This window comes from Onychostoma macrolepis, chromosome 05 (assembly GCF_012432095.1).
Source record: "Onychostoma macrolepis isolate SWU-2019 chromosome 05, ASM1243209v1, whole genome shotgun sequence".
NCBI classification, from domain to species: Eukaryota; Metazoa; Chordata; class Actinopteri; order Cypriniformes; family Cyprinidae; genus Onychostoma; species Onychostoma macrolepis.
Genome location: NC_081159.1, coordinates 3,639,740 through 3,666,599, shown reverse-complemented (window position 1 = coordinate 3,666,599; position 26,860 = coordinate 3,639,740). Strand labels below are relative to the sequence as shown.

Sequence of the window (26,860 nt, the reverse complement as noted above, 5' to 3'; positions counted from 1 at the left end):
AGAATTGAATTATTTTTGTTGTCCTGGCCTTTACGTTGCATGCATTTCTAGTCCTATTTTATTACAGTATACGTTTAAGAAGAGTATTTGATGTTCTATTGACGAACGATAAATAAAGTGCACAGTCTTGTAACTTTACTGACTTTCTCTGGCTCTACAAGAAAAATCTTGTAATGAAAAGTAGCAAATTTACATTTCTTTGAGGATTTCTCAGGTCTTTTTCTTATGTGCATGACAGTTCAAATGTTTAGAGTCTGCAAGATGTCTCTTATGCTCACAAAGGCTGCATTTATTTGATCCAAAAATAGTACAACAGTAATATTGTAAAACATTATTTGAATGTTTTAAAATGTAATTTATTCCTGTGATGACAAAGATGCAGTCTTCAGTTTCACATGATCCTTCAGAAAGCATTCTAATATGCTGATTTGCTGCTCAAGAAATATTTCTCATCTATGATGAAAACAGATTTGCTGGTTAATATTTTTCTGAAAAATCAAGACTTTTTTTTTGTTCTCAGAATTCTTTAAATAGAAAGTTCAAAAGAACAGCATTTAAAAAAATATATATATAAATAGTCTTTACTGTCACTTTTGATCAATGTGTGTGTGTGTACATATATATATTTGATAAATTTCTTTAAAATAATCTTACTCACCCCACACTTCCAAACAATAGTGTATCTAAGTCTTAGATATTTAAATTAAATATTTTTTTCTCCTCCAGGTAAAATACGACCTGGACTTTTCTTTTTTTTTTTTTTTATCCATTACCTGAATCAAACAATGAATGACACTAGTAAACAACTCAATCAATTGATTTTTTACTGCCATAAACAACAACATAAAAACAGTTCTCCAGAATCATCCTCAACCTTTCAATGGCAAGATTCTCACATTTTAGCAAACTTAAACCTTGCCTCTAAAACAGTCATAAACGATTCCAAGTAAACAGTGCAAATACACACCAAGTGCCTCAACAAGGCCTCCAGATTTGCATAATGCTCCTGGTAAAAGACACCTCGTCATAAACATAAAAAAAGTACACTTGCTGGTTAATTCCACCTTTCTGTGAATGTTACAGATCAGACAAAGCATGGCACATGAGTGTCTAATTGAAGAAACGTCAATAATTCTTAACTTGCTTGTTTTAAAAAATACAAAATCAATACACTCAAGACACTTGTGGAGTCACTGATCACCACAGCAACAGATGGTAGAGTTGCAAATGAAATTTTTCACAGCAGTCTTCTCCTAAATTGCAGCTATATAAGACAAGCTAGAGGAGTTGATGAATATGAAGTCACATTCCGTATTCTGGAATATTGCGACTCTGAAACTGTTTGATCTGAAACGATTTTTTGATCCTTTGCAACTCTAACATCTGTCCTTCTCAATGATCCTTCGGTTCTAGGCTGTTTTGAGGCATGCTGGTCTAGCTTGAGAACGTCATGTCCGGGTGAGTTTATCTGGAGGCATGAAGCCCGAGTCTCCCAGCGCTCTGAGAGCCACTCGGCCACTGGGCCGAATCGTCAGCCAGGTGATGCTGCCGTTGTTCAGGCCCATCCTCAGCCAGCCCTCCGGAGGAAACTGCAGAGCCCTGGAACAAACATTTCCATTACAGTCATGCTTTTGACATTTTCTTTGAAAGAGCGGAACAGTTACCTCGGCATGTTCCTGACGAGTCATGTAAACAAATAGATTACACAACACGAGTTTGCTGGTGGCTGAAATATTCAAAGCTTAAAGGGATAGTTCACCAAAAAATGAAAATTCTGTCATTGATTACCTCTTGTCATTCCAAACCCGTACGACCTTCGTTCATCTTCGGAACACAAATTAAGATATTTTTGATGAATTCCGAGAGCTCTCTGACCCTCCCATAGGGGTCCTAATACGATCAAGGTCCAGAAAATAATCCATGTGACATCAGTGGTTCAACCATAATTTTACAAAGCTACGAGAATATTTTTGTGTGCAAAGAAAACAAAAAGAACAACTTTACTTAATTCATCTCCTCCGCATCACCCTGGCGCCATTTTGGGCAGCATCATGACATGTGTGCGTGCTTTCATCTGAACGTAAACAACATATGCTGTTCTGTGTCAGCAGCACCACGCGGATACATTGTTTATGCTTTGATCTGAACGAAAACAACGTATCTGTGAATGCTTTTGTTTACATTCAGTGGATATTCTCCAAAATGGCGCCAGGGTGAAACAGAGGAGACGAATTGTTGAATAAAGTCATTATTTTTGTTTTCTTTGCGCACAAAAAGTATTCTCGTAGCTTAGTAAAATTACGAAGACCCTTGCTGTCTATGGAAGTGTCTGAGAATACATCAAAAATATCTTAATTTGTGTTCCGAAGATGAACGAAGGTCTTACGGGTTTGGAACGACATGAGGGCGAGTAATTAATGACAGAATTTTCATTTTCGGGTGAACTAACACTTTAACACTTGCATTAGAGGTATCGGCAACAGTGATGTTTGACTTAGCAAGAACCACTAATAAAAGGTTGCAAAGAGTTTTTCATGAATTCCATATTTAATATGAAAGCCCATTTCTACTACATAAGAACATTATGCTCGAGTAAACCATAATTATGAGACAAAAAGTCAAATTTTCTCATGATAAATTATTGTAAGTCATAACTATGACCTTATCGCATAATCTCATCGTTTCAAATTACTATTATGACTTTGTCATCATTATTTTTTCTTATGTGGCTGAAATGGGCTTCTATGAAACTTTTGCAACCACACACACATAACAATACAAAGTGATCAGAGCACACTTACGATTACATTCATTTTTTCATGGACAGACTGCTGTGGTTTTTATAAAATGTTTTTTTTTTTTTTAATGAAAGCTTCAAAGAGCACAAAAAGGAAGATAAAAAGACTGCACTGAGTAGCAAGTGAACACAAACCTGCACACAAAATAGCGGATGACATTAGCATGACAGACGATGATCTCGTAGCTGTCCTCCTTCTGCTTAGGGTCCGCTCGGTGGATGTAGCGGCGGAACGCTGCCTCGATCCGCGCGCCGTCCTCATGGTACTGCTGAAACCAGCACAAGAGTTTCACAACCACCCATGTGAGGAGAGGAAGGACTCCGCAGCGCACCCACGACAAAACCAAACTCAACATTCTCCAAAAAACATTTCAGACATCAAGCTTTAGGATGGCCAGCAGGAAAACAAGGGATGGTTTGATTGTGGGTTTTCTACGCCAGCAGTAACCTTAGCAGTTTGTTCTGTTATGACTTGAGTCATCAACAGAAACAAAACACACAAAGACAATTAAACGTGGGGACTAACAGACAGTGCCTCAGACTGGCTAAGTAAGACTTTGCACTGACCACTGCCTCAGGTTTCCAGTGCGTGACAGGTGGGACGGGCTCTATGGGTGCACCCTCACGCAGTAAATCACAGCTTACAAGCTCCACACCTACAACATGACGAAAATAACAATTCAGAATCTCTACCATGGCAACACTTTACATATTTATCCTTTTCATGCTTTTTTTAAGCCTTCAAGTTAAAAAGTTCTATTTTAAACTGCTTAAGATGTGAATGGGAACTCAATTCGGTATTTGCACGCTGTTCTGACAGACGTTTACATCTAAAGTACATGCACAGAAAGCTGCCTGTCACAGCAAGCAAGTACAGAATTCCTGTTTTTTTGTTGCTTTAAATGATCAAATACACACACAGAGCTGTCAAAATTTCAGTCTTGGGGAGTATTCATATAAAATCTAAAATACCAGTTTTTGCTGTATTATTGAAATAATCAGTAATGGTGAAATTTTCATGTCATCTAAAATGCTGCCATTGTAACCACCTTATTTCTAACAAAACAAATATTGTGATGTACACTAAATTGCTAAAAGTATTGGGTCACCCCCTTCTAATATCATTATAAGCTCAAACATTAAGATTTGTACTCATGGAAATTACTAAAGTAGTCAAACCTGTTCATTAGAAGGGTCTGACCCAATACTTTTGGCAATATAGTGTATTCACTATAGTTATCTTGAAAAATCAAATTACTCTTATTGCAATATACATTTTTGGTTGATATCGCTGCCCCAAAACATCATACAAGTCTCAAAATACAGCACAAGTGTCATAGATTTGCTTTTTTGTGGTCATTTTTAGAGCCTGACATTATCCATCCACTTTTACTTTGACTGGAAGTTGGAAAAAACACCCAGGAGATTTTGCTAAACTTCTTTTGTTTTGTTTTTTCAATGCCATGCCAGCTTCTGTGGCTATATTCATGACAAGAGCAAGGTTTAGTTATTCTATCAAGATATTTAAATGTGTGACGTGCCCTGTATGCATCTCTCTTTTTCTATATTAGTTATGTCAACCTATTACTTTAATTAGTTTATTAATGCACACACTTCAACAACAAAAGTGTCTTCTTTCAAAAGAGACCACAATGAAATGTCTGCTACAAGCCATTATGCCTTGTATGATTTATCCAGCCATAACTGAATTACCGGTAAATTAGGTAAAGTATAGAGCAGTTTTTAGCAAGGTTTTTTTTTAGCAAAAAATAAATACATAAAAATAAAAAGTAATTATTTAACCAGAACACAGTGGGATCTGCATTTGCATTAATGTTATAATCAGACCATATAAATCATAGTTTGTTTACTATTGTAACATACAATGTCATAGCATTTTTTAGAGATAAGACGACTGCTATCTAGCGGTCTGGAAATAAAATCAAAATGAAACAACCGGCATGAATCTCATATAATTTTTTTTTTTTAATATCGATATTGCGTTTTTGACAATTGGTACAGTATCGCCAAACTAAATAACGCGATACTCATGTGTATCGATGTTTCCTTACACCCCTACTCTTCCGAATGAGTCTGTACCTGGCAGGTATTTGCTGATGATGTTGGCCGTCTCTGTAGCTCTGGTCATGGAGGAGTGGATGAGAACGTCGTACTTCAGTCCGAGCGCCGCTAATCTATGTCCTGTATACTCGGCCTGTTCACGTCCTGCAGCCAAGACAGAAACCAGCATGTGATCTACTTGGTGGCCTAATGTAGTAGCAGGTAATATGATATATGCTGAGGGATCCGTACCTAAAGCTGTCAGGATCCTCTCTTTATCTCCATCCCCCTTGAGGTTGTACTGAGAGTGTCTGATGAGGAAGATGTGGCGTGTGGCTTTGGGTTTGCTGTTCTCCGCATCTGGACTTCCACTGTCACCGGCACTCTCCTTTCTCTTCCCGTTCACCAGAGATGAGGGGTCACGTCTGAAAGCGCCAAAAAGAGTTCAAACTAGCGATTCACAAAGTAGGCCCACTGACACCAGATTTAGACGTTTATATCCGTAGAAACATAAGCTGCATTGAAGGAATACATTTTTATCAGTTAAAAAAGTAGCTACAATATGGTTTATAGTGTTCACTGTTTTCGAACAAAAAAATTAAACATTTAAAATAGTTGTTACAATTTTAAAAATCACATTATCATGTTGCGAGAACTATTAACTTTGTTAATGTTTTGCTGTTTTACCTTATTTCTTTTTTTTTTTCAGTTTCATTTTTGAAGAATGTTACTGAATATGATTTATATTGAATCCCACCATAAAAAAAAAAACTTCCAGAGTTTAACCATAGTACAAAGGTCAAGTCTATATCCAAAGCTGAAATTGTCAGTTGGCAGACACTTTCAAAAGTGCTTATAAGAACATTATGAAGAAACTATATTAGTGACAATTAACCAGCCTGAGCCGGTTGCATTAACAGTTTAGACTAGTCTTAAAAAGTTAGTCACCTATTTTTTTCCTCTTCAAGGCTGGTCATAACTTTTTTAATTCAGTTATGAAAAGGTAGATTGTTCTTATATGTATTGGAAAAGTAAGACTGATTACCCCTTGGCAACTGCTAGTTGGTCAAACTAGTTCTTAAGACAGTCTTAACATGGTGGCTAAGTTTACGCAACTGAGGTCTAAGACTAAACCTTCCTGAGCACTGACACCTTTTCAAGCCAAATGTAATGCGGCTTAGTGGTTTAAGACCTGGGATCGAAGCCAAAGTTTGTTGGATCAAACCTAAAACTGGGTGATCCATTAATTATAAACACTGATCAAGACACTGAACCTCGGGCTACACTTACTGGTGCCATGGCAGTACCAACGGTTTTCTGAACATGTACAAGATGGTAGTACCATAGAGATACCTTAAAATGCTATGTAAATACAATTGTAATCAATCAGAAATAAGTCTCTATTGCTTACTTGTCCCAATTATAATCCCATCCGTTCGCAGTGGGCCATGCCGGAGGCTGCGCTGCGTGCACGGCAGCCAGGGTCTCTCTCAACCGGCATCGATCTGCGAAGTAGCCGTGCTTATCTGCCGCGACCGCCGCGCACACCAGCACCGCGGATCCGCCGGCGACGCCGCACGCAAGACTGAGCGCTCTCCGAAACGACATGACTCGAAAGAGAGGAGTCAACGGAGAGTAAAGTTAACGGCTTCTCTTCAGCAGCGCTATGACGCACCGAGTCACTGAGGAAGTGCCGCTGTTTCCTCCTTTCTCACAACTTCAAGCAAAATAATAAGCCGTCACTGGTACCTCATCAAGACAACAACAACAAAAAAAGCGTTTTTCTTCCTAAACCATGTGTGAGAGAATATATTTAGACCCCAGAAACTTCCAAAAAGCGGTCACGACTATGTGTGAAAACAGCAGCGACAAAAACACACTATTTCTGAAAAATAAAATAAAAGTCCCCAGCATACAAAGTAACAGTTTACTTCGACAATTTTTTTTCCTCAAACAAATTAGATATAAACAAATTAATATATTAAATATTTTTCAACAGTTTCAAATATGTTTAAATATTGATTGTATTTTATTACGTATTTGTTTATTATAAGTAATTATTTAACGTATTTATTCGTTTCAAAACATTGAATGAAATACAATGAATATTTATTAAAGCATATTTGAAACTGCTAAAAGTGTGTCACTTGTTGCAGTTTCAAATATGCTTAAATCTATGCTTAAATGTTTATTGTATTCTATACACTTTTAAATTTATTTTATGATTTCTGTTTTGCTCCAGACCTGTAGATGGCAGTGAAATGTCAGCAAATGTTGCCCATGAGCAGCGGGTTTATGTTTTGATTATGGTGGCGACATGTTTTGCTGTTGTTAATTAAAAGTTGTATTTTATTTTGATTGGACGTATCATATATCCACACATCTGCCCCTTGTGTTGTAGTAAAGATGGACACGGACGAGGAGGGAGACAACGACTGGGATCGCAGTTTAGAGTCAGACATGCTGGAGACAGGTGGGTTTATAACTGGACGACTGTGTCAACTTGATATGTTTTTATTATAGACAATATTTATTCAATGTCCTCATGTTTGCTTAGTGTAAATGCACAGCCCAGTGTCTCATGACAGCTGCAATTTGAATAGACTGCAACAAGGATTGGAGCAGCCTCTGTCAGGTGTACAGTATGTACAGTAACTGTCCTTTTGTATCTTATTTTTTCAGAAGGATGTTCCACTGACAGAGTTACATCTGTATCTCAGAGAGTGGTCCTGCACTTTGACCTGGACTGCTTCTATGCACAAGTTGAGATGATCCGAAATCCAGCCCTCCGGACCAAACCTCTTGGTAAAACACCACAGAATATAAACTTTACAACTTTATTCAGTAGCTATGAGATATACAACAAATACATTATGTCCTGGTACAGTTTCCGAGATGATAAACACATTACGTTCTACAAAACAGTCAATACAGGTTCTACTCAGTCAGGTAATAAAGAAATAAGTAATACAAACAAAACTCATCAAAAATCTCATTGCTAACATCATGCTCTGCTGTGTCTATATCTTTAATTTCTTAGGGATACAGCAGAAATACATTATTGTGACATGTAATTATGTGGCAAGAGAGCATGGCGTAAATAAACTGATGTCAGTGACTGATGCAGTGGAGAAATGCCCTCAGCTGGTGCTAGTGAAAGGAGAAGATCTCACTCATTACAGAGAGATGTCCTACAAAGTCACTGGTACGGTACATTTTTATTTTTTGTAATATAGTTTTACTGTAGATGTCTGTAGAGTGTATTCGTATATATTGGATGATGATTTATTATTTATGATTATAATAACAATACTATTATTAGGTTTTACTACTCTTTATACACTACCATTAAAAAGTCTGGGGTCAGTACGACCCCTTCTTTTTAAAAAGAAATTAATACTTTTATTCAGCAAGGACGCATTAAATTGATCAAAAGACTTTTACCTTGTTATGTAATATTCTGTTTCAAATAAATTTTCTTCATCATAATCTTGAAAAAAAAACGTATGATTTCCACAAACATATTAAGCAGCACAACTGTTTTCAACATTGATAATAATTTAAAATGTTTCCCGAGCGGCATATTAGAATGATTTCTGAAGGATCATGTGATGCAATGGCATCTGAAAATTCAGCTTTGTCATCACAGGAATAAATTGCATCTCGAAATATATTAAAATTGAATAGAACAGTTATTTTAAATTGTAATTGTTTCATATTACTGCTCTTAATATATTTATGGTCAAATTATAAAGGCAGCGTTGCTGGTGATTGACACTTTAAAAAAAAAAAATATTATTGACCCTAAACTTGTTGAGTTAAATACCAATTAATGAGATTTATTAAGGAGTACAATCCACAGTTCACTGTTTGAATGAACTCTAAATCAGAGTTTGACATTGACTTTATCTGCCCAAGAATTGCTGATGTCCCACTGCCCTCTAGTGGAGAGGCTGGGCTTTGACGAAAACTTCATGGACGTTACAGAAATGGTGGAGAGTAGACTGAAGGAAACCAATATTTCAGATCTCTCCTTCATTGGACACATATACAAACATGAATGTAAGTTGGAGTGCCACCTCAAACAATTACTAACAGTTTTAAATCCTTTGGTTGCAGATCTGGGGCCAGTTGCATAAAAGGTTTAGACTAGTCTTAAAAGGTAGTCATCAATTTTTTTATTTAGTTACGTAAAAAACACAGATTAGTCTAAGTTGAATCCAAAAAGTAAGACTGATTACCCCTTGGCTAACTGCTAGTTGGTCAGATTAGTTTTTAAGACACTTAAGTTTATGCAACTGGCCCCAGGACAAGTAGTTCAAAGTTTGCTGGTTTAGAACTGGATGAATTCTTGATGTTTAGTTTTTCATGGACAATTGCTAGAGTTTCTGGTCATTGTAAATCTTGCTCATCTTCAGCTATGGCAGTTGATGAGGAGAACGCCCGGCTGGCTGTGGGATCTGTGATAGCAGCTGAGATGAGGCAGGCCATCTTCAGGACGCTGGGACTGACCGGCTGTGCTGGCATCGCTAACAACAAACTCTTAGCCAAACTAGTGTCTGGAACCTTTAAACCAAACCAGCAAACCACCCTCCTGCCTTACAGTACCGCCGAGCTCATGAGCAGCCTCACAGGACTCATCAAAGTGCCTGGTAAGATGACGCATAATCTCTGCAGTACTGTTTATATTCTGTACACATTGTCTGTGTTTACAGGGATCGGTTACAAGACACGGGAGAAGCTCAAGGCTTTGGGTCTGGTCAGTGTGAGAGATCTACAGTTATATCCTCTGCCTGACCTGGTGAAGGAGTTTGGCGAAGTGGCCGCTAAAAGGATTCAAAACCTCGCCTGTGGCATCGATGACTCTCCATTCACGCCAGCGGGTCCTCCTCAGGTACTCTCCATATTTATAAATAGTTCAGGTGAACCTTAAGAAATCATTTTATATGCACATATAGTCAGTTATCAGAAATGTTTATCCTCTAGTTATCAAACAAGAGCCAACAATACATGCAATACCATAATGCCAGTGTCAAGAGCAAGCTAGAGGGATAAAGAAGCTCCGAAGTAAAAGTAACAATAAAATGAAGAAACGGTGGTACTTCAGTTTAGCAACATCAATTTTTAGCTAGCTCTGAAAGTAAAGCTGAATATTTTAGAAATATTGTTCTCTATGATGCTGTTTATGGACTTCTTTGATGCTGTTTGTAAAAGTAAAACTTTGGGAGCAATTAGATGTTCATTGTTTTTGAAAGATATTTCTTATGCTCACAGTGTGCATTTATTTGATCAAAAATACAGTTAAAATGGAAATATTATTGCAATTTAAAATAACCGTTGTCTATTTAAATACATTTTAAAATGTAGTTTATTAAAGCTTAATTTTCAGCAGCTGTTACTGAAGAATCATTTCTCATTATTATCAATGTTAAAAACATTTGTGCAGCTTAATATATTTGTAGAAACCATGACATTTTTTCAGGATTGATTAATTGAAAGATCAAAAGAACAGCATTCGTTTAAAATAGAATTTGTGTAACGTTATAAATGTCTTTTTGATTAATTTAATGCATCTTAATTGCTTAAGAACAAACAATCATACTACTGAGTACTGACCAAACTTTTGATATGAAAGTGTATTTATTTAAATATTTGTGACAGTGTTTACAAGCTCTGATTTACAAACAGTGCTGGCATGCTTTGGATGCTGCATGAAATCTAAAGTAATCTTTGAGGTAAATTATATCTTTCAGTCTCTCAGCGATGAGGACTCATTCAAGAAAATTTCCACACTAGAGGAAGTTCAAAAGAAAACTGAGGAACTACTCACCAACCTTACTGAGAGGTGAATACATCTATTATACAGTATCAAAACAGCCTGCTAGATGCTAGCAGCTTGTCATGTTTATAGTTTGTTTCTCTGTTTGAATTCTGTCCAGGATGCACAAAGATGGCAGGCAGCCACACACATTCAGACTAACGATTCGCCGATACACAGTCACCAATCGCTGGTTCAATCGAGAGAGCCGACAGTGTCCTATACCCAACCACACTGGGCTCAAGATCACATGCGGTACACTTCTGTTCTTTTGCATGCTGTAACTGTATAACACACGCAGTCATCTCACAATTCACATAAATTGCAATTAACAGCAGTGATATAAACTTGACATCATTCGATTTTTTTATTGTGCTACATTTTTGGAATTCACATTTTCCTTTTTTACGTTAGGAAGCTGTGAGGCTGTGCCCCAGTTACTGTCACTGTCAATGAAGCTCTTCCATAAAATGGTGGACATGCGTGAGCCGTTCCATCTGACCCTGCTGAATGTGTGTTTTAGTAACCTGCAGGCTAAAAGCTCCAGCAAGAGCTCCATCGCCTCTTTCTTCACACAGAAATCTCCTACAACACAAATGAAGTGTCCACAGCAGGTCAGTATGTATGATTCCCTCATTATAGAGTTATTATGGAGTTACATAATAATCTGCATTTTTAACTATGAAATGTGACCATGGACCACAAAACCAGTCTTAAGTGTCAATTTTCCGAAATTGAGATTTATACATCATCTGAAAGCTGAATAAATAAGCTTTCCATTGATGTATGGTTTGTTAGGATATTTGGCCGAGATACAACTATTTGAAAATCTGGAATCTGAGGGTGCAAAAAAATCAAAATATTGAGAAAATCGCCTTTAAAGTTGTCCAAATGAAGTTCTTAGCAATGCATATTACTAATCAAAAATAAAGTTTTGATATATTTACGGTAAGAAATTTACAAAATATCTTCATGGAACATGATCTTTACTTAATATCCTAATGATTTTTGGCATAAAAGAAAAATCGAACATTTTGACCTATGCAGTGTATTTTTGGCTATTGCTACAAATATACCCCAGAGACTCAAGACTGCTTTTGTGGTCCAGGGTCACAAATGTAAAAAAATAAAATAAAATAAAATAAATCAGTCTCACTTGTTTTATAGCTAAGTTTATGCTTATGCTTTCAGTTTTTCCAAAGTCATCTCTGAGCTTTAATGGGGCTTTTCCTATATTGTGAATCATAGAGGTTTTAATGCTTTTGATAAAAACTGATTAGGGACTAATTTTTAAGATGAATAATTCTGTTGGTTGGTAACCCAAAGGTTTTTTTTTGTTATGTTTTTTGAAAGAAGTCTCTTGTGTTTACCAAAGCTTCGTTTATTTAATTAAAAATACAGTAATACATTTAAAATGTACAGTTTGAAATAACGGTTTCTATTTTAAAACATTTTAAAGTGCAATTTATTTCTGTAATGTCAAAGCTAAAATTTCAGCAGACATTACTCCACTCTTCAGTATTTCAGGAATTATCATGCTAATATGCTGATTTGGTGCTTAAGAAACAGTTCTTGTTATTAATAGTGTTTTTTTTTAAATATATATTTTTGTAACATTTTACATTACTGACACTTTTGATCAATTTAATACATCCCTACTGAATAAAAGTATTTTCTTTACAAAAAGAAAAAAACATACTTGCCCCAAACCTTCGGACAGTAGTTTATATATTTATTTTATGTATTTATTAATGAATACCTCATGCTCAAACGAGTTCTTGCTAACTGACAACTATGCATTTAGCTTTTTATATGCAGCAGTAACTTGAAAACAGCACAAATTTGTTTTGTCTTGTCACCAGGTGGAACCTGATATCTGTGAGCCTGCTGCAAATTTCCAGTTCACTCAAGCAGATGTTTTATATAAAGAAGATAAAACATGGAACAGCATGAAACACACAGCGATATCGCTAACTCAAGAATTACAAACACAGCCACCCTTAATCAACACCAAATCTCCCAGACAGCCTGTTTCAGAGCACTCACGAGTTACAAACATGACCACCAGAGAGTCTTGTACGAGCTACGTTCCTGAGAAAACAGTGTGTTCCAAGCTGCCTCGAGGCGTCGATCCAGAAGTATTCAAACTCCTACCTGAACACATTCAGATGGAGCTGATTTCCAGTTTTCAAAACGAAGACTCTGCACAGCTCAATTACGGAGCCGCTGACACATCTTCTGAGGATGTTGACCCAGCAGCTCATTCCACGTTGGCTTTTAAACAACCAACAACAGAACACTGCGAGTCAGCACTGAATTATAACAGAAATCCTGCATCTCATAACCATGTGCTCAGCAAGACTTTGTCATCCACTCAGTCCACCATGGAATTAAATCCTGGACTCGTCAAAGCCACAGAAAGCCATGATATCCCGGCCGCCACTCAGGCACCTCAATCAGATGTCCCTGCAAATGTGGACCCTTATGTATTCTCACAACTTCCTGCTGACGTGCAAAAGGAGTTACTGACTGAGTGGAGACAACAGAAGCCGGTCCTAAAAATCCCATCTAAACAGTCACATAAAACCTCCAATACCAAAGACAAGAAGAGTGCAGCTAAAGGCAGCCAGTGTACTAACAACATACTGAAATACTTCAAACCCAACTGAGAAACACTTAAGTGCCTGTTTATAAAGCCAGAATGTTTTTTTTTTTTTTTTTTTTTTAAATATGTATCCTTGTAAATCAGCCTTCGTAGAGTCGTCGTTCACAGAAAAATGTTAATTCTGTCATTTACTAACCTTAATGTCAAACCTGTATGACTGACTGACTTTCTTGTATTGATCACAAAAAGGGATGCTGGGAAACAAGGTCATCCTGGTTTGGAACAATTAGGGTGAGTAAATCACCACCGAATTTTAAGATATGTATTATTTTGATAATAAACCATATACACCTTTAAATATTCATGATGTTATTGGAGTTATTGAAAACATAATCGCTGATTATATTATTTTTGCTTAAATAAAATTTTTTTTAATAATAATATTTGTAATATTAAAATGAACTACAGTTCAAAGGTTTGGGGTCTGTAATATTTTCTAATGCTATGCTACCAAAGCTGCAGTTATTTGATCAAAAATATAGCAAAAACTAATATTGTGAAATATTAATTATACTATTAAAGACTTAAGGTTTTTTCTAATTTAATTTAAACATTTTCATTTATTTATTATTATTAATATTTTTTTTTTTTGAGAAACAGTATCCCACTCTGCATTCTACGACAGCGTTTTAGTGCCTCGTTAAAAAAAAAAAAAAAAAATCTAAGATTACGAGATTAAAGTCGAAACTACGAGAATAAAGTCGAAATATTACGAGAATAAAGTCGAAATGTTTCGATCATTTAAATCGTAGAAATTAAAGTTATAATATTTTGAGAGTATAGCCTATATCGCGCATGCAAATTGCCCGCGTTGAGAGCAGCGGGAGAAGTTGCCGGGCCACCGGAATTGATTTGAATATTGTTGCGTCCGAGCGGCCGCATCATCTTACTGGGATGTCAATTTTAAGGACTCGCGGAAACAGCTTATCAAAAATATGATATTTATTAACAGACTGAACAGGAACAACTGTTTATCGTAACATCAGCTCACACACTCAATCGATATTCCTTTGGGGGGCGCTGTAGCTCTCTTATTTAACCCTTTTTTTAATACACTACAAATATAGCTATGTGGGATTATTAGCAGAAATCATACCATGTGTCATACTCGCGGGGACAGTATGCTTGGAAATAATATTTCATGTCTTCCATTGCATTCATTATTTGTAGTGCGCCAGCCACACAATAGCAGTAGCTTAAGCTTTGTGCTTTTAATATAAAACAAAGTCTCAGCTTTCAAAATCAGTTTTATAACAAACACAAATTATGTGTCTTACAATAATGTGATTTTCAAGATCTTTAATGTGGCGTGACAGATCGCTGTATTTATGTGAATAAATTCATTAAATTATTGTGAAAATTCCACCACCTACTCCACAAAAACGTCCCAAACCTTCATTCCTCACACAGCCTGATTAATTAAACAGCAATAAAACGTTCTAAAGGTTGAAGTGGACTCAAATTTGTTAACATACGCTATATTGTTGTCTTTTCTGCTGTAAACGTTAAGTGACTATTCACAAACTGTTTTATTCATGGTATACTGTAAATGAGGACATATTTAACGTCTTCCATTCATTATTTGTAGCGCGCCAGCCAACCAGTAATCACAACAATTTTGTGCTTTGTTGCTTTTACACACAGCTCAGCTTTCAAATTCTGCCGGTTTTATAACGAAATACAAATTATAAATGTGTTTTTGCTCTTTATTTCAAGTTTATAGCAAGATATAAATTGAAGGAACATCATAAGGCATAAAAAAAAAGTTTAGCCTAATTTATAATGAAAATGTCTCGTCGTTCGTTATTGTAATCAGAAAGATGATTGACTCACATGCCGCTTAACAAACACATTATTGCAATATAGCCTACATATTGTTTGTATTTCGCTATAAAACTGACAGATTTTGAAAACTGAAATTTGGATCTCCCGGTGCTTCCAATCCGGGCTATTTGCATGAGCAAAAGGCTAGAATAGCCTCGCTCAAAAATATTATAACTATATAATCTTTATTCTCAAAACATTTCGACTTTATTCTCGTAGTTTCGACTTTATTCTCGAAATACTACGACTTTAATCTCGTAATCTTACATTTTTAAAAAATTTTAACGATGCACTAAAACGCCGTCGTAGCATTCCTTGTTTTACGAAGCTTTTAATTTTATTCTGTACCTTTTAATCTTTAGCCTTAGCCAAAAACAGTGTTTTACATTTTAAACCATCATTGCATAAAAATAATTAGGCCAATTTTAAGACCTTTATTATAAAATATTTTTAGACTTCCGGTCCCGCTCACTTTTGCGGTTCGCTCTCTAGTCGCGCGCAGCTTCTTCCTCCATCTCTCCGCAGCGTCTACTTCCGGCACATCACATCTCTTTATTCAGTCTATAATAAGCTCTATTCGACCGCTGCCGTCCAGAATTTTCTCTGTTGCACATCACCGGTTGTCAAATCGTCTACGAGGATGAAGGGAGCGAAATTGGCCGTGGTTTTGAGCGTGTTTTTGGCCTTCGTCCTCCTGACTGAGGCGGCGCGAAGCAAGAGAGACTCCAGCAGCCCGAACAGCTTCAGGAGGGCGGCCAGTGGCTTCTACCAAATCCTCAGCAATATCTTCGGAGAGGAGAACATCAGGGCTATGTACAAGGTCCATATAAGATCATGCAGTTTAAAAATGTAGTTTTGTTTGCAGGTGCACTAGTTTAAGGCCTGAAGAGATCACCAGCTTTCAATGGCTGCGTCTCAAAACCTATTGAGCTGCCTACCTAGAGAGCATACTGTATATGGGCATCTTTCTGTTTATCTGGTCACTAGGTTCTGGGTAGTGTCAGTGCTTTGTAGTGCTGCCACTATTTCGGACTTGTTTATGTTTTATCGGTTACGTTTTATAATAATAACTTCAGTAAATACGTGATTTTTAAGTATTGCATAATTAAAATATGATTTTAACAATGATTTCATAAATTCTTAGTCTATTAATTATGCTCATTAAATGGCCTCAACAATCCTTTCTTTTTTTTTACACAATTATTAATTTTTCATAGTTTATTTACTTGTTTTTTTATATATATAAAATATATGGGTGTATTTTAATTACTTTTAAATATTTGAATGTACATTAATTTTGTACTGAGCATTTGAACTGTACTGTTATAATTATAAATAAGCTATAAATTGAGAAAATAAGAAATTTTATTTTATTTAGCCTATCTTTGCCATAATAGAAAATATCTCATTCTTATTACTGTAAAGCAAATTATTATTGTTGTTGTTGTTGTTAACCTTGTATTATAATAATATTTTAATGTAATAGAATAAAAGATAACTTTTTAAATGAATCATTCTTTGAAAATGATAGTTACCAAAAAAAATAAATAAAATGCCACACATTATACTAATGAGAAATGGGAGGAGGGATATGCTTAATTGTCATGAAAATAATGTCACAATGCAGTGTATTTAAAATAAAATTAACTGAATCTAAATCTTATATTCAGTTTAATGTAATTTAGATAAAATGTATAGATAGTCGGGTGATTTTCTTCTGTGACCTATGCATGTTTTATAATATTCACACTAATATATGTTTGCATTTAACGTTTTTGCCGTCTTAATTTATTAAAAAGCCTTTGTCAATGTTTTGCAGTTCTTCTCAAAAACTACAGAGAAGTTTGTTCATGGAGTCGATTCATTATTGGACACCTTGTGGAAACTGTGGGTGGACCTGCTCGATGTTATGGGCATCGACTGTAAGTCTAGATCAGAATTTCTGCAGTTATGTATGTCAGTGACTGAAATAGCACATCTTCACTGTTTGTGTGTGATGCAAAAAATCATGTCCTTAAAACCTCCTTCATATCTCTCCCTTCCCTATCTTTGCTTCTATTTCCGTCTGTCTCTGTTTTCTTTTTTTCCCCCTCCGGTTCTTGTTATCTCTCTCGCTCTCCTCAGCCTCTAACCTGACGCACTACTTCAGTCCATCGTCCGTGTCCAGTTCTCCTGCTCGCGCACTTCTCCTGGTGGCAGCCTTGCTGGTGTCTTACTGGTTCTTGTCCTTGTTCCTGAGTGGCTTCTTTTACGTCCTCCACGCAGTGTTTGGCCGTTTCTTCTGGCTGGCCCGTGTGGCCCTTTTTGCCCTGTCCTGCCTGTACATTCTGCAGAAATTCGAGGGCGACCCGGAGAAAGCAGTGCTGCCGCTGTGCTTCATCATGGCCGTGTACTTCATGACGGGACCGGTGGGAGCATTCTGGCGGAAAGGGGGCGGGCCTGGAACTCTGGAGGAGAAGATCGACCACCTCGACACCCAGATCCGCCTCCTTAACATCCGCTTGAGCAGAGTGATTGAAAACCTAGAGCGCTCAAGTGACCAATGAAATGATTTTGACCCCAGGCTGAGGGTCAGAGCTGGGGTTTGTGAGATGGGATGAGAAGAAAAAAATAAAAAATGTTTTTTGGTTTTTTTGCTCCTTTTTCTCAGGATGTCCCAACATTTTAGTCAGGCAAGAATCATGTACGGAAATTTGATAAATTCCCCTGTTGATATGCTGAAAAGAGTCTATTAGATTCACCCTATTGTTGTGGAATGTATTATTAGTGTCCACTTCTACTGTAGTTAAATATCAGGACTTTTTGTATACTGTGGGTCTGTGTGTGTCTGCAAGCCTTGAGTTGAGTGTGTTAGTCCATTACGCGGTGTTATGCCCTTTTCCATAAGCTTGTTTGGGCATTTTCTGTAAGTGTGTTATTTATCAATCATGAAGGCAATGCAATTGAGAGTTGATTCAGAAACACTCAAAGTGTGAAGAATAGTCAGTATCACTGCTTTTTTTATTTTTTTCATCTCTCCCTTGTCTCTTCTTGAGGTCGCCAGAGGTCACTCTTGAGTTCAGGACCGATCAGCACTATCAGGGATAGAGATGTATGTGGAAATCGCTTTCAGAAAGCAACTAGTTATCAGAAGCGTGAGGATATCAGACCAGTGTTCCTGGCAGCAAAATTACAGTGCTGCAATGTACAACAGTATCTCTGTCCAACTTCAGCCAAGAGAGAGAGATGTTCTCGTGTGCTTTAGATAAGTACAGGGTAATACCTGGTCATGCACTTTGTTCTCAGCATGATATCATTGTATTAATTGTATGTACCATTTTAATACACTTATAGAAAGGGATTGATTAAACGTTGTTTTAATCCCACTACTTATTAGTGCTGCTTAGAAAAATCATTTTAAGAAAGTGGCCTCTATGGTACCATCCACAGTGGCATTTTGTCTATTTGAAATGCCTGATAACTAATCTAACCTGTGTCCCATCTTCTCTGCTGGTTCTTATTCACTCTACTACTTATTCTTTTTGCAGATTTAACTTTCATTCCAGTTTTTGGTTTTTAATTTGTCATGTTTTTTCAACCTTGTTAAACCGTTGTAGCCAAAGCTAATTTGCATGTTTTTAAAAATATATTTCGGACATTTATTCCCTGCTTCATAGATTTAAAATAATACTGTAATTTAACATTTTTATACATGTTTTTATATTTTAAGAGAAATATTATGAATGGTCAGTGTTCAAGTATATTTTCATTCCATAAAATGACATAATTATTATTTTTTACGTGATGTATTTAATACTACTGTTGAAAAGTTTGGCATCAGTAAGATTTTTACAAATATTTAATTGTTGTTAAGCCAATATGTATTACATTTTTCATTATAAATATATTTTAAATAATTGTAAGTTCTTTTAAGCTTACTGTTCATTAAAGAATCCTGAAAAAAATATATCACAGTTTTCACAAAAATATTAAGCAGCACAACTGTTTTCAACTTTGATTATAATAAGAAATGTTTTGGAGCACCAAAACAGAATATATGAATGATTTCTGAAGGATCATGTGACACAATTATATATTAAAATACAATAAAATAGAAAACAGTTATTTTAAAATGAAAAAATGTTTACGGGCCACATACTTTTGAACAGTAGTGTACATTGAAAGTAGGTTTTTTTTGTTTGTGTGTTTGTTTTCATCTGGGAACATCTAATGTTTTTGTTTTGCGTCATATCGTATAAGGTTGTGTTTACTGTGTGTTATGGATTTTAATTTGTTTTGTTTTTGGTGATTTCTGCTACTGAATTATCATTTTTTTTATATTACGTTTGTCTCCTGCCAGTTGTTTTAAAGACGTTATTCATTCAAAGTGAAAGTTTTGTGGCGTTTAATCTTTGTGTCAGTGTTGATGCCATTCTATACTGTTTTAGACATTGATGAAATTAACTTTTAGCAGATACATGTTAAAAATTTACAGTCTTTCTCTTCAAAGAAAGCGAGCCAAAAATATTGACCACTCTTCCTGCGCTTCACTGATTTTAGTTCAGAAACTGTCTCTCACCCTTCCACCAGTCGCGGTTTCAATGCTGTGACGTACTGTAACTCAAGCCTACTGGAAAGCACTAATATCAAGAAGGCCCATTTTTTACTGTATGAATGTGTGAAGGAAATCATACAATATAAGCACCAGCCTTGAGGAATCTCCAAATAGCAAACTCTTGTGTACTTGCAATGTACCAGCATTATTGTACAAGTACTGGAGACATCTAATATTAATTATTCATATACATGTCTCAGCAAACACTCCTGTATTTAAAATTGTCTTGTGTACTTGCATATCTGTAATGAATGAGAAGCCACAGTAATATACCATGGAAAATGCTCTGGATCTTATGACAGTTTTATCATTAGCTGTGATTTCAAGTGTACTCCATGCAGAGTGAATGTGCTGAGTTTGCTTGTAGAAATATGTATGACAGGTGTTTTCCTACTCGCACTGTTAAGCAATTAATTTTGTTCTTGTAAATTGCAGTAACACGTCGAGTCCTTAATTTATTTGTGGAATATTATGCATTTTATTAATGTCTGTTACATTATACATAAGGGAGTTGTACTGACTTAACTGCAAAGACTCATTTCTCTCTCACATTGTCTCTCATAGATCCCAGTTGACTGCACCAGTGCCAATTATTGTGTGTTGAGGACTTTGCGTCATTGATTGATTTGTATTAGAAAGCACTGAATCTTTGTGAAGTCTAGACCTTAACTGGTATTTTTGCGTAGCAAATGCCTAGATTTCTATATTAGGTTTGCTTTGTACTGTATAATTTTCATCAGGAGTGTTCACCTGCGATGTTGCTTGCTGTGGTATTATTTGCGCTGTCTGTAACATATTTTTGCCTTTATGAAACTTGTTCAATGATTTTCTCTAAGATGAAACGGTGGTCCAAAAATGATTTAATAAATGTAATATACAATTTGACCAACATGTCTTGAAATTTAAAAAATATATACTGAGCTCAACCTGACTCACATTAATAGTATTATAGTTTATATTTGCTCACACCAGGATCATAATAGGCGACAATCGATTATGGCTGTAGCGATTAAAATAAAATGCGAAAATGAATGAAAAAAGTCATTTTCATTCGCTCTCACTGCATCAAATTGCATTTTACTGAATGTTTTTGTGCTTATTAATTCCCTTATACTACACAGTGCAAATTCGATGTAAATAAAACATTAATTTCGTAGCTTCAGTGATTATAACGGGTTTTTGCATAACTTTCACAAGACTAGACTAATGTCATGGACTGACATGTTTGTGAAACCAGAACCAATATAATAATTCAATTCAACCTGAATTCCGGAAATGTTGGGACGTTTTTTTTTTATTATTTGAATAAAATGAAAACTAAAAGACTTTCAAATCACATGAGCCAGTATTTTATTCACAATAGAACTTAGAGAACATAACAGATGTTTAAACTGAGAAATGATACACTTTTATCCACTAAATGACCTCATTTCAAATTTGATGCCTGCTACAGGTCTCAAAAATGTTGGCATGGCGGTAACAAAGGGCTGAAAAAGCAAGACATTTTTTAAATATTCAGCTGGGAGAACATCTAGCAACTAATTAAGTTAATTGACATCAGGTCTGTAACATGATTAGCTATAAAAGGGATGTCTTAGAGAGGCAGAGTCTCTCAGAAGTAAAGATGGGCAGAGACTCTCCAATCTGTTAAAGAATGCGTAAAAAGATTGTGGAATACTTTAAAAACAACGTTCCTCAATGTCAAATTGCAAAGTCCTTGCAAATCTCATCATCTACAGTGCATAACATCATTAAAAGATTCAGAGAAACTGGAGAAATCTTTGTGCGTAAGGGACAAGGCCGAAGACCTTTGTTGGATGCCCGTGGTCTTTGGGCCCTGAGACGACACTGCAGCACTCATCGGCATTATTCTGTCATTGACATTACTAAATGGGCCCAGGAATACTTCCAGAAACCGCTGTCGGTAAACACAATCCGCCGTGCCATCTGCAGATGCCAACTAAAGCTCCATCATGCAAAAAGGAAGCCTTATGTGAACATGGTCCAGAAGCGCCGTCGTGTCCTGTGGGCCAAGGCTCATTTAAAATGGATTGTTTCAAAGTGGAAAAGTGTTCTATGGTCAGACGAGATCAAATTTGACATTCTTGTTGGAAATCACAGACGCTGTGTCCTCCGGGCTAAAGAGGAGGGAGACCTTCCAGCGTGTTATCAGCATTCATTTCAAAAGCCAGCATCTCTGATGGTATGGGGGTGCATAAGTGCATACGGTATGGGCAGCTTGCATGTTTTGGAAGGCACTATGAATGTTGAAATGTATATAAAGGTTTTAGAGCACCATATGCTCCCCTCCAGACGATGTCTATTTCAGGGAAGGCTTTGTGTATTTCAGCAGGACAATGCAAAACCACATACTGCAGCTATTACAACAGCATGGCTTCGTAGTACAAGAGCCGGGTGATGAATTGACTTGCCTAGAGTCCAGATCTTTCACCTATTGAGAACATTTGGCGCATCATTAAACAAAAAATATGTCAAAGATGACCACAAACTCTTCAGCAGCTGGAAACCTATATCAGGCAAGAACGGGACCAAATTCCAACACCAAAACTCCAGAAACTCATAACCTCGATGCCCAGACGTCTTCAAACTACACCGTGGTAAACATGCCCCCGTCCCGACTATTTTGAGACCTGTAGGAGGCATCAAATTTGAAATAAGCTCATTTAGTGGATAAAAGTAAAATTTCTCAGTTTAAACATTTATGTTCTCGAAGTTCTATTGTGAATAAAATATTGGCTCATGTGATTTGAAATTCTTTTAGTTTTCATTTTAATCAAATTTAAAAAATGTCCCAACATTTCCGGAATTCAGGTTGTATATGACAAGCCGTTTCCCCAAAACGCAGACACAAAATAATAATAAAAAAAAAAAATGTATTCTGTTAATCGACATTAATATTCATTATTACAATATCGAGAGCAATCGTCGACAATATCGTTTTTTGCCATAATACTGCAGCAGCTCCTTAAATGTAGTCAATTGTTATTGGCAACAGTTTAAAGTATTTTGATTGATTGAAGCAATTGGTTAAATTTAAGTATTTTACAACACAGACAATTATTAAGGTGGTGATTATAATTGCCCTCGCGAATCTAAAACATACCCCTGGAATTGATTTAAAGTTAACAAAAAGTTAATGTCTGACCCTGGCTCACACTGCAGTTAAAGTTTTTTGAACGTTTATGAAGTTGCTTCACCTTATAATTTGGACATAGGATGTTGTACGTGATGCAACAGACACTTGTTTGAACATTGCTTCATTTGGCTCTTCAAATGGCCTCCATGAACTCTCTGAAGCTCTAGTCAGTGTCTGTCTGTAAAGGGTTAAATCACGCATCTGGTCTGACACACAGCTAAGCAAATGGATGAGTTTAGCATCCTAAAGGTGCTTGTGCCGTTTGAGCAAATGTTACGTTTGCTCTGCAAAAATAGTTTGTGATATAATCAGTAATGCTGATGTTGATCCAACAGACCATTGCACAAATGAAATGAATATTATATAATGCTGACAGCATGATTTTTATTTTATTTTTTTGATAACCCAAAGTAGCTGTACTTGGCATTTGATATTTGCTATCCTCATACAGTTTAACATACTGTATACTGTGTCTAAAATCACCTCCACATAGGGTTTTCCCTTCTTCTTCTTCTCTATTCTGTCATAGATACTCTGGGATTCTCTTGCAAACACGTTTCGTTTTATTCAGCCAGCTGCATCTCTTGTATCCCTGTGAGGGCTGATCCAAATGCTGTCTAAAATGGCTTACATAATATGTCTCAATCATAATGAACACTGTGCCTTTAAGACATCCATATTTGGCTTGTATATAATGTTGTGCATTGTTGCTTTTTTTTATTTGTTGTGCCCAGAGGGGGCAGACATGACCCAATTCCCATTCCTTTTATAAAAGCACATTTTTATCACTAACCCTTGTGGACTTCATATCAGTCTTACTAAGATAGATAGACAGACAGACAATTTTATTTTCCTCACATTTGTGTTTATGTAAATGCATAGGCCTACAGATACACTGAATCTGTGAAGATTACGTCAGTAAATTCCTCAGGATGCAAATCAAGTGCAAAGACCTGAAATTCTGTTTTAGTATTGTACTTATAGTACAGTTTATTGTAGATTCACATTTGTGCACGTTTGATGTTAGCATATTTCAGTGGGCTTGTGTATAGACAAAAACAGAAATTGTCCAACAAAATGCAAAATAATGGTTTTAAGGTTTCATGGTGATGGGCATTTTTGTCATTACAGGGCAAGACTGATATGCAATTATGATTTGTTATTTTCTTTTTTTATCTTCTGTATTTTTCTATTTCCTGTAAAGCTGCTTTCAGTGTGTACAGTAAAAAGCACTGTACAAATAATTTGAAATAAACTAAAAACAAAAGTGGATGGGTTGCAGATCCAGCGTTTTGAATTCATTTATGAAACTTTTTTATTGCTTGCAGAAATTTCAACATGATTCCTTTGTTTCATCACGAACAAGCAGCACAGGTCCTTTTTATCTTTTCTTTTTGTTGCATCTAAATGTAAATCAGCCAAGTGTACATAGCCAATTTATGAAGCAACTCCTATTTGCTAAATGTTTTATAAATAGGCTATTGATGAAATTGGCCTTGGATATCACTGCTGCTGACTCTGCAAAAAATATTCAGCAGCTCTTTATATACAATCCAGTACCTTTCTCTTGTACTATAATGTTTAGAAAACACAAATCATCTGCATAAATGTATGGGAAGATTAGCACAGAGCAACCTTTGACATGTTTTTCCCATCCGATCATGTTGAAGGCAGCAGGCTCAGGATTGGGCACACCTCTAAATGATCCCTTTTTCTATTGGCTGGGCGCTTCAGGCGGAACGGCTGTCTGGCCTGTGATTGGTTCGCTTTTCCGTCTGTCCATGTTGCTTTCTCTCGTGCTGTGGTCTCGGCTGATGTGAGACCAGCTTTAGCAACCAATGGAATAAAAGACATGCTAATTGCGACGCAGTCCGATATCCTTCCGCCAAAGCCTAACAGTAATGCTTTATCCAAGACCCTTTAAATGGCAGTGGTCAAGAGCAAGTATTATATACATTATTCTACGTAAATAAGAATCTATGTAACACTTTTAGAGGCCCTTCATTGTTACTTTTAATTGTTCTGGATCTTATAATAGGAACTATGCGTATTTCTTATCCTTATATGTTTTGTTAATATAGTGTAATCACGAAAAATGCAGTCTGAAGTTCAAAATAACTGTTCCCAACTGAGACTGAGACTTTATTTGATCACCATTACTAATCGTTTTAGTTTATGAAGTTATAAATAGATAACTGATACGTGAACAAATCGTTCTTTTGAATCGATTCTTTTCAATCAAATGAATCGGTTCACAAACACCGTTCTGAAAGATTCGTTCGCTGACTCACTGAACCGATAACAGTTCTTCCTGAACAGATTCGACGATCTGACGAATGAGTTTATATAAGATATATATCGTATGAACATTGTAGTGTACCAGAAAGAAAAGTTTAGAGTATTTTTTATTTATGCTTTTATGTTATGTTTTTAACCTTTTAACCCTTTTGCCCTTTAAAGGTGTTTTAAAAATCATTTCAAAACGCAGTATATCGAATTATGTGCTTATATAAATATAGGTTTATTCAAACTTTTAAGAGAATGACACTCGGGGATGTCAGGTGCGAAGACATGACGTTATGATGATGATTATTTATTAATAAAGTCCTTCTCAGAAATGAACTCTTCAGAAGAACCGATTGGCAGAAATAAATCGGATATCCTTTTCATTTCTATCTTAGATAAAACAGATAGACCGTCCACCATGAATGTGCAAGCCAACAAATGCAAATGCTGGTCCATTAACTTCTGAAAAATCTATGTATTTATTAAATAAAAACTCCTTCAGAATTATTTCTGAATCATAAACATAAATTTGTGTAAAAACCTGGCACTACATAAGAAGCGGAAGAACATATGGAGGTTGGCAGGGTGGTGTGCGGTTGGGCGGTGGGCGTGGCTTCCGCCGATGCTGGTTGATTATGTGCGGCTGACGCTCGGAAGTGACCCATGTGTCTGAGCTGCACCAATACACGATCACCGGATCGGCCCGTTTAACTCGCGTAGTGCGTTTCTTGCAGTCTTCATAGGTTATTCACGACATACCTGTCATCCGATCATGTCTAAAGACACGGAGGCCAAAAGCGAGGAGATTATGGAGTCCAAGGTGCTCTGGTACCCGGACTCTAAACGAAACACACAAATGGACCGATACCGGACTCAGGTGAACCGGGACTTCGGGGTGAATCTGGGTGAGTAGAGCCAGCCTGGGCTAGAATGGATGCATACTAGTATGTCAGCTAACAACACACCCCTATTCCACAGAAAAACAAAACATAGTACTATGGTGTGGTGTTAATCCCATTAATAGCTCATTCTGGGATAGTCATGGCCACAATTTTATTAAAAACAGTTACTCTAACTATGCTTTCAGAGGCAGATTTGGCCCACTAAAATTTCTCCAGGATCCATTTTGCCTTTAACTCCTTCAGTTGCATGGAAGGGATGTCTGTCCACATATTTCTATTCATTCGTGCATGCCACATCACAATGCATGTGTACACACTATGAGTTGTAAGACCAGAATTTCAAATCAGACTGACAGCATATAGAGTGAATAGAGAATGGCCGTCATACCAGGCAGTATAGTCTCATTATCTACGTGCACCTCAGCAGGCGTGACTTCAGTTTCATTTATGATTAACTGCTTTAGCGAACTAGTATTTGTTTGCATGTTACTAGTAGCTATTTAATACTTGGTGAGTAATTGAATAGAGCTTAGTACGTTTTTTCAGTTTCACAATTTACTGTTCATAAGATACAGTACATATTCAGTATTAATGAAATACTAGTACTTATTCACTTTGCTACTAGTACCCTAATAGCTATTAGATAACTATACTATTTGCATTGAGCTAGTAGGTATTGTTGGTATTGTAGTAGTAGTAGTAGTAGTTGTTGTTGTTGTTGTTGTTGTTGTTGTTGCTGCTACCTCCAGTATTGTC

The 26,860-nt window shown here is 36.4% G+C and overlaps 4 protein-coding genes across 7 annotated transcripts in view; 3 read left to right on the top strand and 1 right to left on the bottom strand.

Moving 5' to 3' along the window:
• Positions 1–803: 803 nt before the first annotated feature.
• pgam5 (PGAM family member 5, serine/threonine protein phosphatase, mitochondrial) lies at positions 804–6,736 on the bottom strand. 2 transcript variants are annotated; one of them, XM_058776405.1, is made up of 6 exons: positions 6,270–6,736; positions 5,111–5,283; positions 4,898–5,023; positions 3,365–3,453; positions 2,933–3,066; positions 804–1,599 (listed from the first exon to the last, which is right to left on the bottom strand). In XM_058776405.1, exons 1-6 carry the CDS (start codon positions 6,464–6,466, stop codon positions 1,449–1,451), a joined length of 870 nt encoding a protein of 289 aa, XP_058632388.1. In that variant the 5' UTR covers positions 6,467–6,736; the 3' UTR covers positions 804–1,448. The 2 variants fall into 2 exon arrangements, with proteins under 2 accessions (XP_058632388.1, XP_058632389.1); XM_058776406.1 differs by having other exon boundaries at positions 2,933–3,063.
• Positions 6,737–7,054: 318 nt separating this feature from the next.
• Positions 7,055–13,655, top strand: poli (polymerase (DNA directed) iota). 3 transcript variants are annotated; one of them, XM_058776403.1, is made up of 10 exons: positions 7,070–7,331; positions 7,541–7,663; positions 7,899–8,063; positions 8,777–8,920; positions 9,277–9,510; positions 9,574–9,752; positions 10,612–10,703; positions 10,798–10,931; positions 11,091–11,290; positions 12,539–13,655. In XM_058776403.1, the coding sequence occupies exons 1-10, from the start codon at positions 7,265–7,267 to the stop codon at positions 13,343–13,345; spliced, it is 2,145 nt and encodes a 714-aa protein (XP_058632386.1). In that variant the 5' UTR covers positions 7,070–7,264; the 3' UTR covers positions 13,346–13,655. The 3 variants fall into 3 exon arrangements, with proteins under 3 accessions (XP_058632385.1, XP_058632384.1, XP_058632386.1); XM_058776402.1 differs by having other exon boundaries at positions 7,055–7,331; positions 7,544–7,663; positions 9,277–9,752; XM_058776401.1 differs by having other exon boundaries at positions 7,056–7,331; positions 9,277–9,752.
• A 1,983-nt stretch (positions 13,656–15,638) lies between these two features.
• On the top strand, positions 15,639–20,644 carry bri3bp (bri3 binding protein). The gene is made up of 3 exons (XM_058777560.1): positions 15,639–15,985; positions 16,985–17,087; positions 17,290–20,644. Exons 1-3 carry the CDS (start codon positions 15,806–15,808, stop codon positions 17,709–17,711), a joined length of 705 nt encoding a protein of 234 aa, XP_058633543.1. The 5' UTR covers positions 15,639–15,805; the 3' UTR covers positions 17,712–20,644.
• A 5,144-nt stretch (positions 20,645–25,788) lies between these two features.
• The window catches only part of aacs (acetoacetyl-CoA synthetase), a 34,030-nt gene continuing 32,958 nt past the window's right edge, over positions 25,789–26,860 (top strand). Inside the window, exon 1 of the mRNA XM_058776495.1 lies at positions 25,789–26,107. Coding sequence (XP_058632478.1) covers positions 25,975–26,107 — 133 coding nt within the window. The 5' untranslated portion in view covers positions 25,789–25,974. The remainder of the gene's footprint in view (positions 26,108–26,860) is intronic.

Coding starts and splice junctions, on each gene's coding strand:
- poli (XM_058776401.1), top strand. CDS start 7,265: ATGGACACGGACGAGGAGGGAGACAACGACTGGGATCGCAGTTTAGAG. Junction 7,332..7,540: donor GTCAGACATGCTGGAGACAG/GTGGGTTTATAA, acceptor TTATTTTTTCAG/AAGGATGTTCCACTGACAGA. Junction 8,064..8,776: donor GATGTCCTACAAAGTCACTG/GTACGGTACATT, acceptor TATCTGCCCAAG/AATTGCTGATGTCCCACTGC.
- bri3bp (XM_058777560.1), top strand. CDS start 15,806: ATGAAGGGAGCGAAATTGGCCGTGGTTTTGAGCGTGTTTTTGGCCTTC. Junction 15,986..16,984: donor ACATCAGGGCTATGTACAAG/GTCCATATAAGA, acceptor AATGTTTTGCAG/TTCTTCTCAAAAACTACAGA. Junction 17,088..17,289: donor CGATGTTATGGGCATCGACT/GTAAGTCTAGAT, acceptor CGCTCTCCTCAG/CCTCTAACCTGACGCACTAC.
- pgam5 (XM_058776405.1), bottom strand. CDS start 6,466: ATGTCGTTTCGGAGAGCGCTCAGTCTTGCGTGCGGCGTCGCCGGCGGA. Junction 5,284..6,269: donor TGGGATTATAATTGGGACAA/GTAAGCAATAGA, acceptor TGGCGCTTTCAG/ACGTGACCCCTCATCTCTGG. Junction 5,024..5,110: donor GAGGATCCTGACAGCTTTAG/GTACGGATCCCT, acceptor TCTTGGCTGCAG/GACGTGAACAGGCCGAGTAT.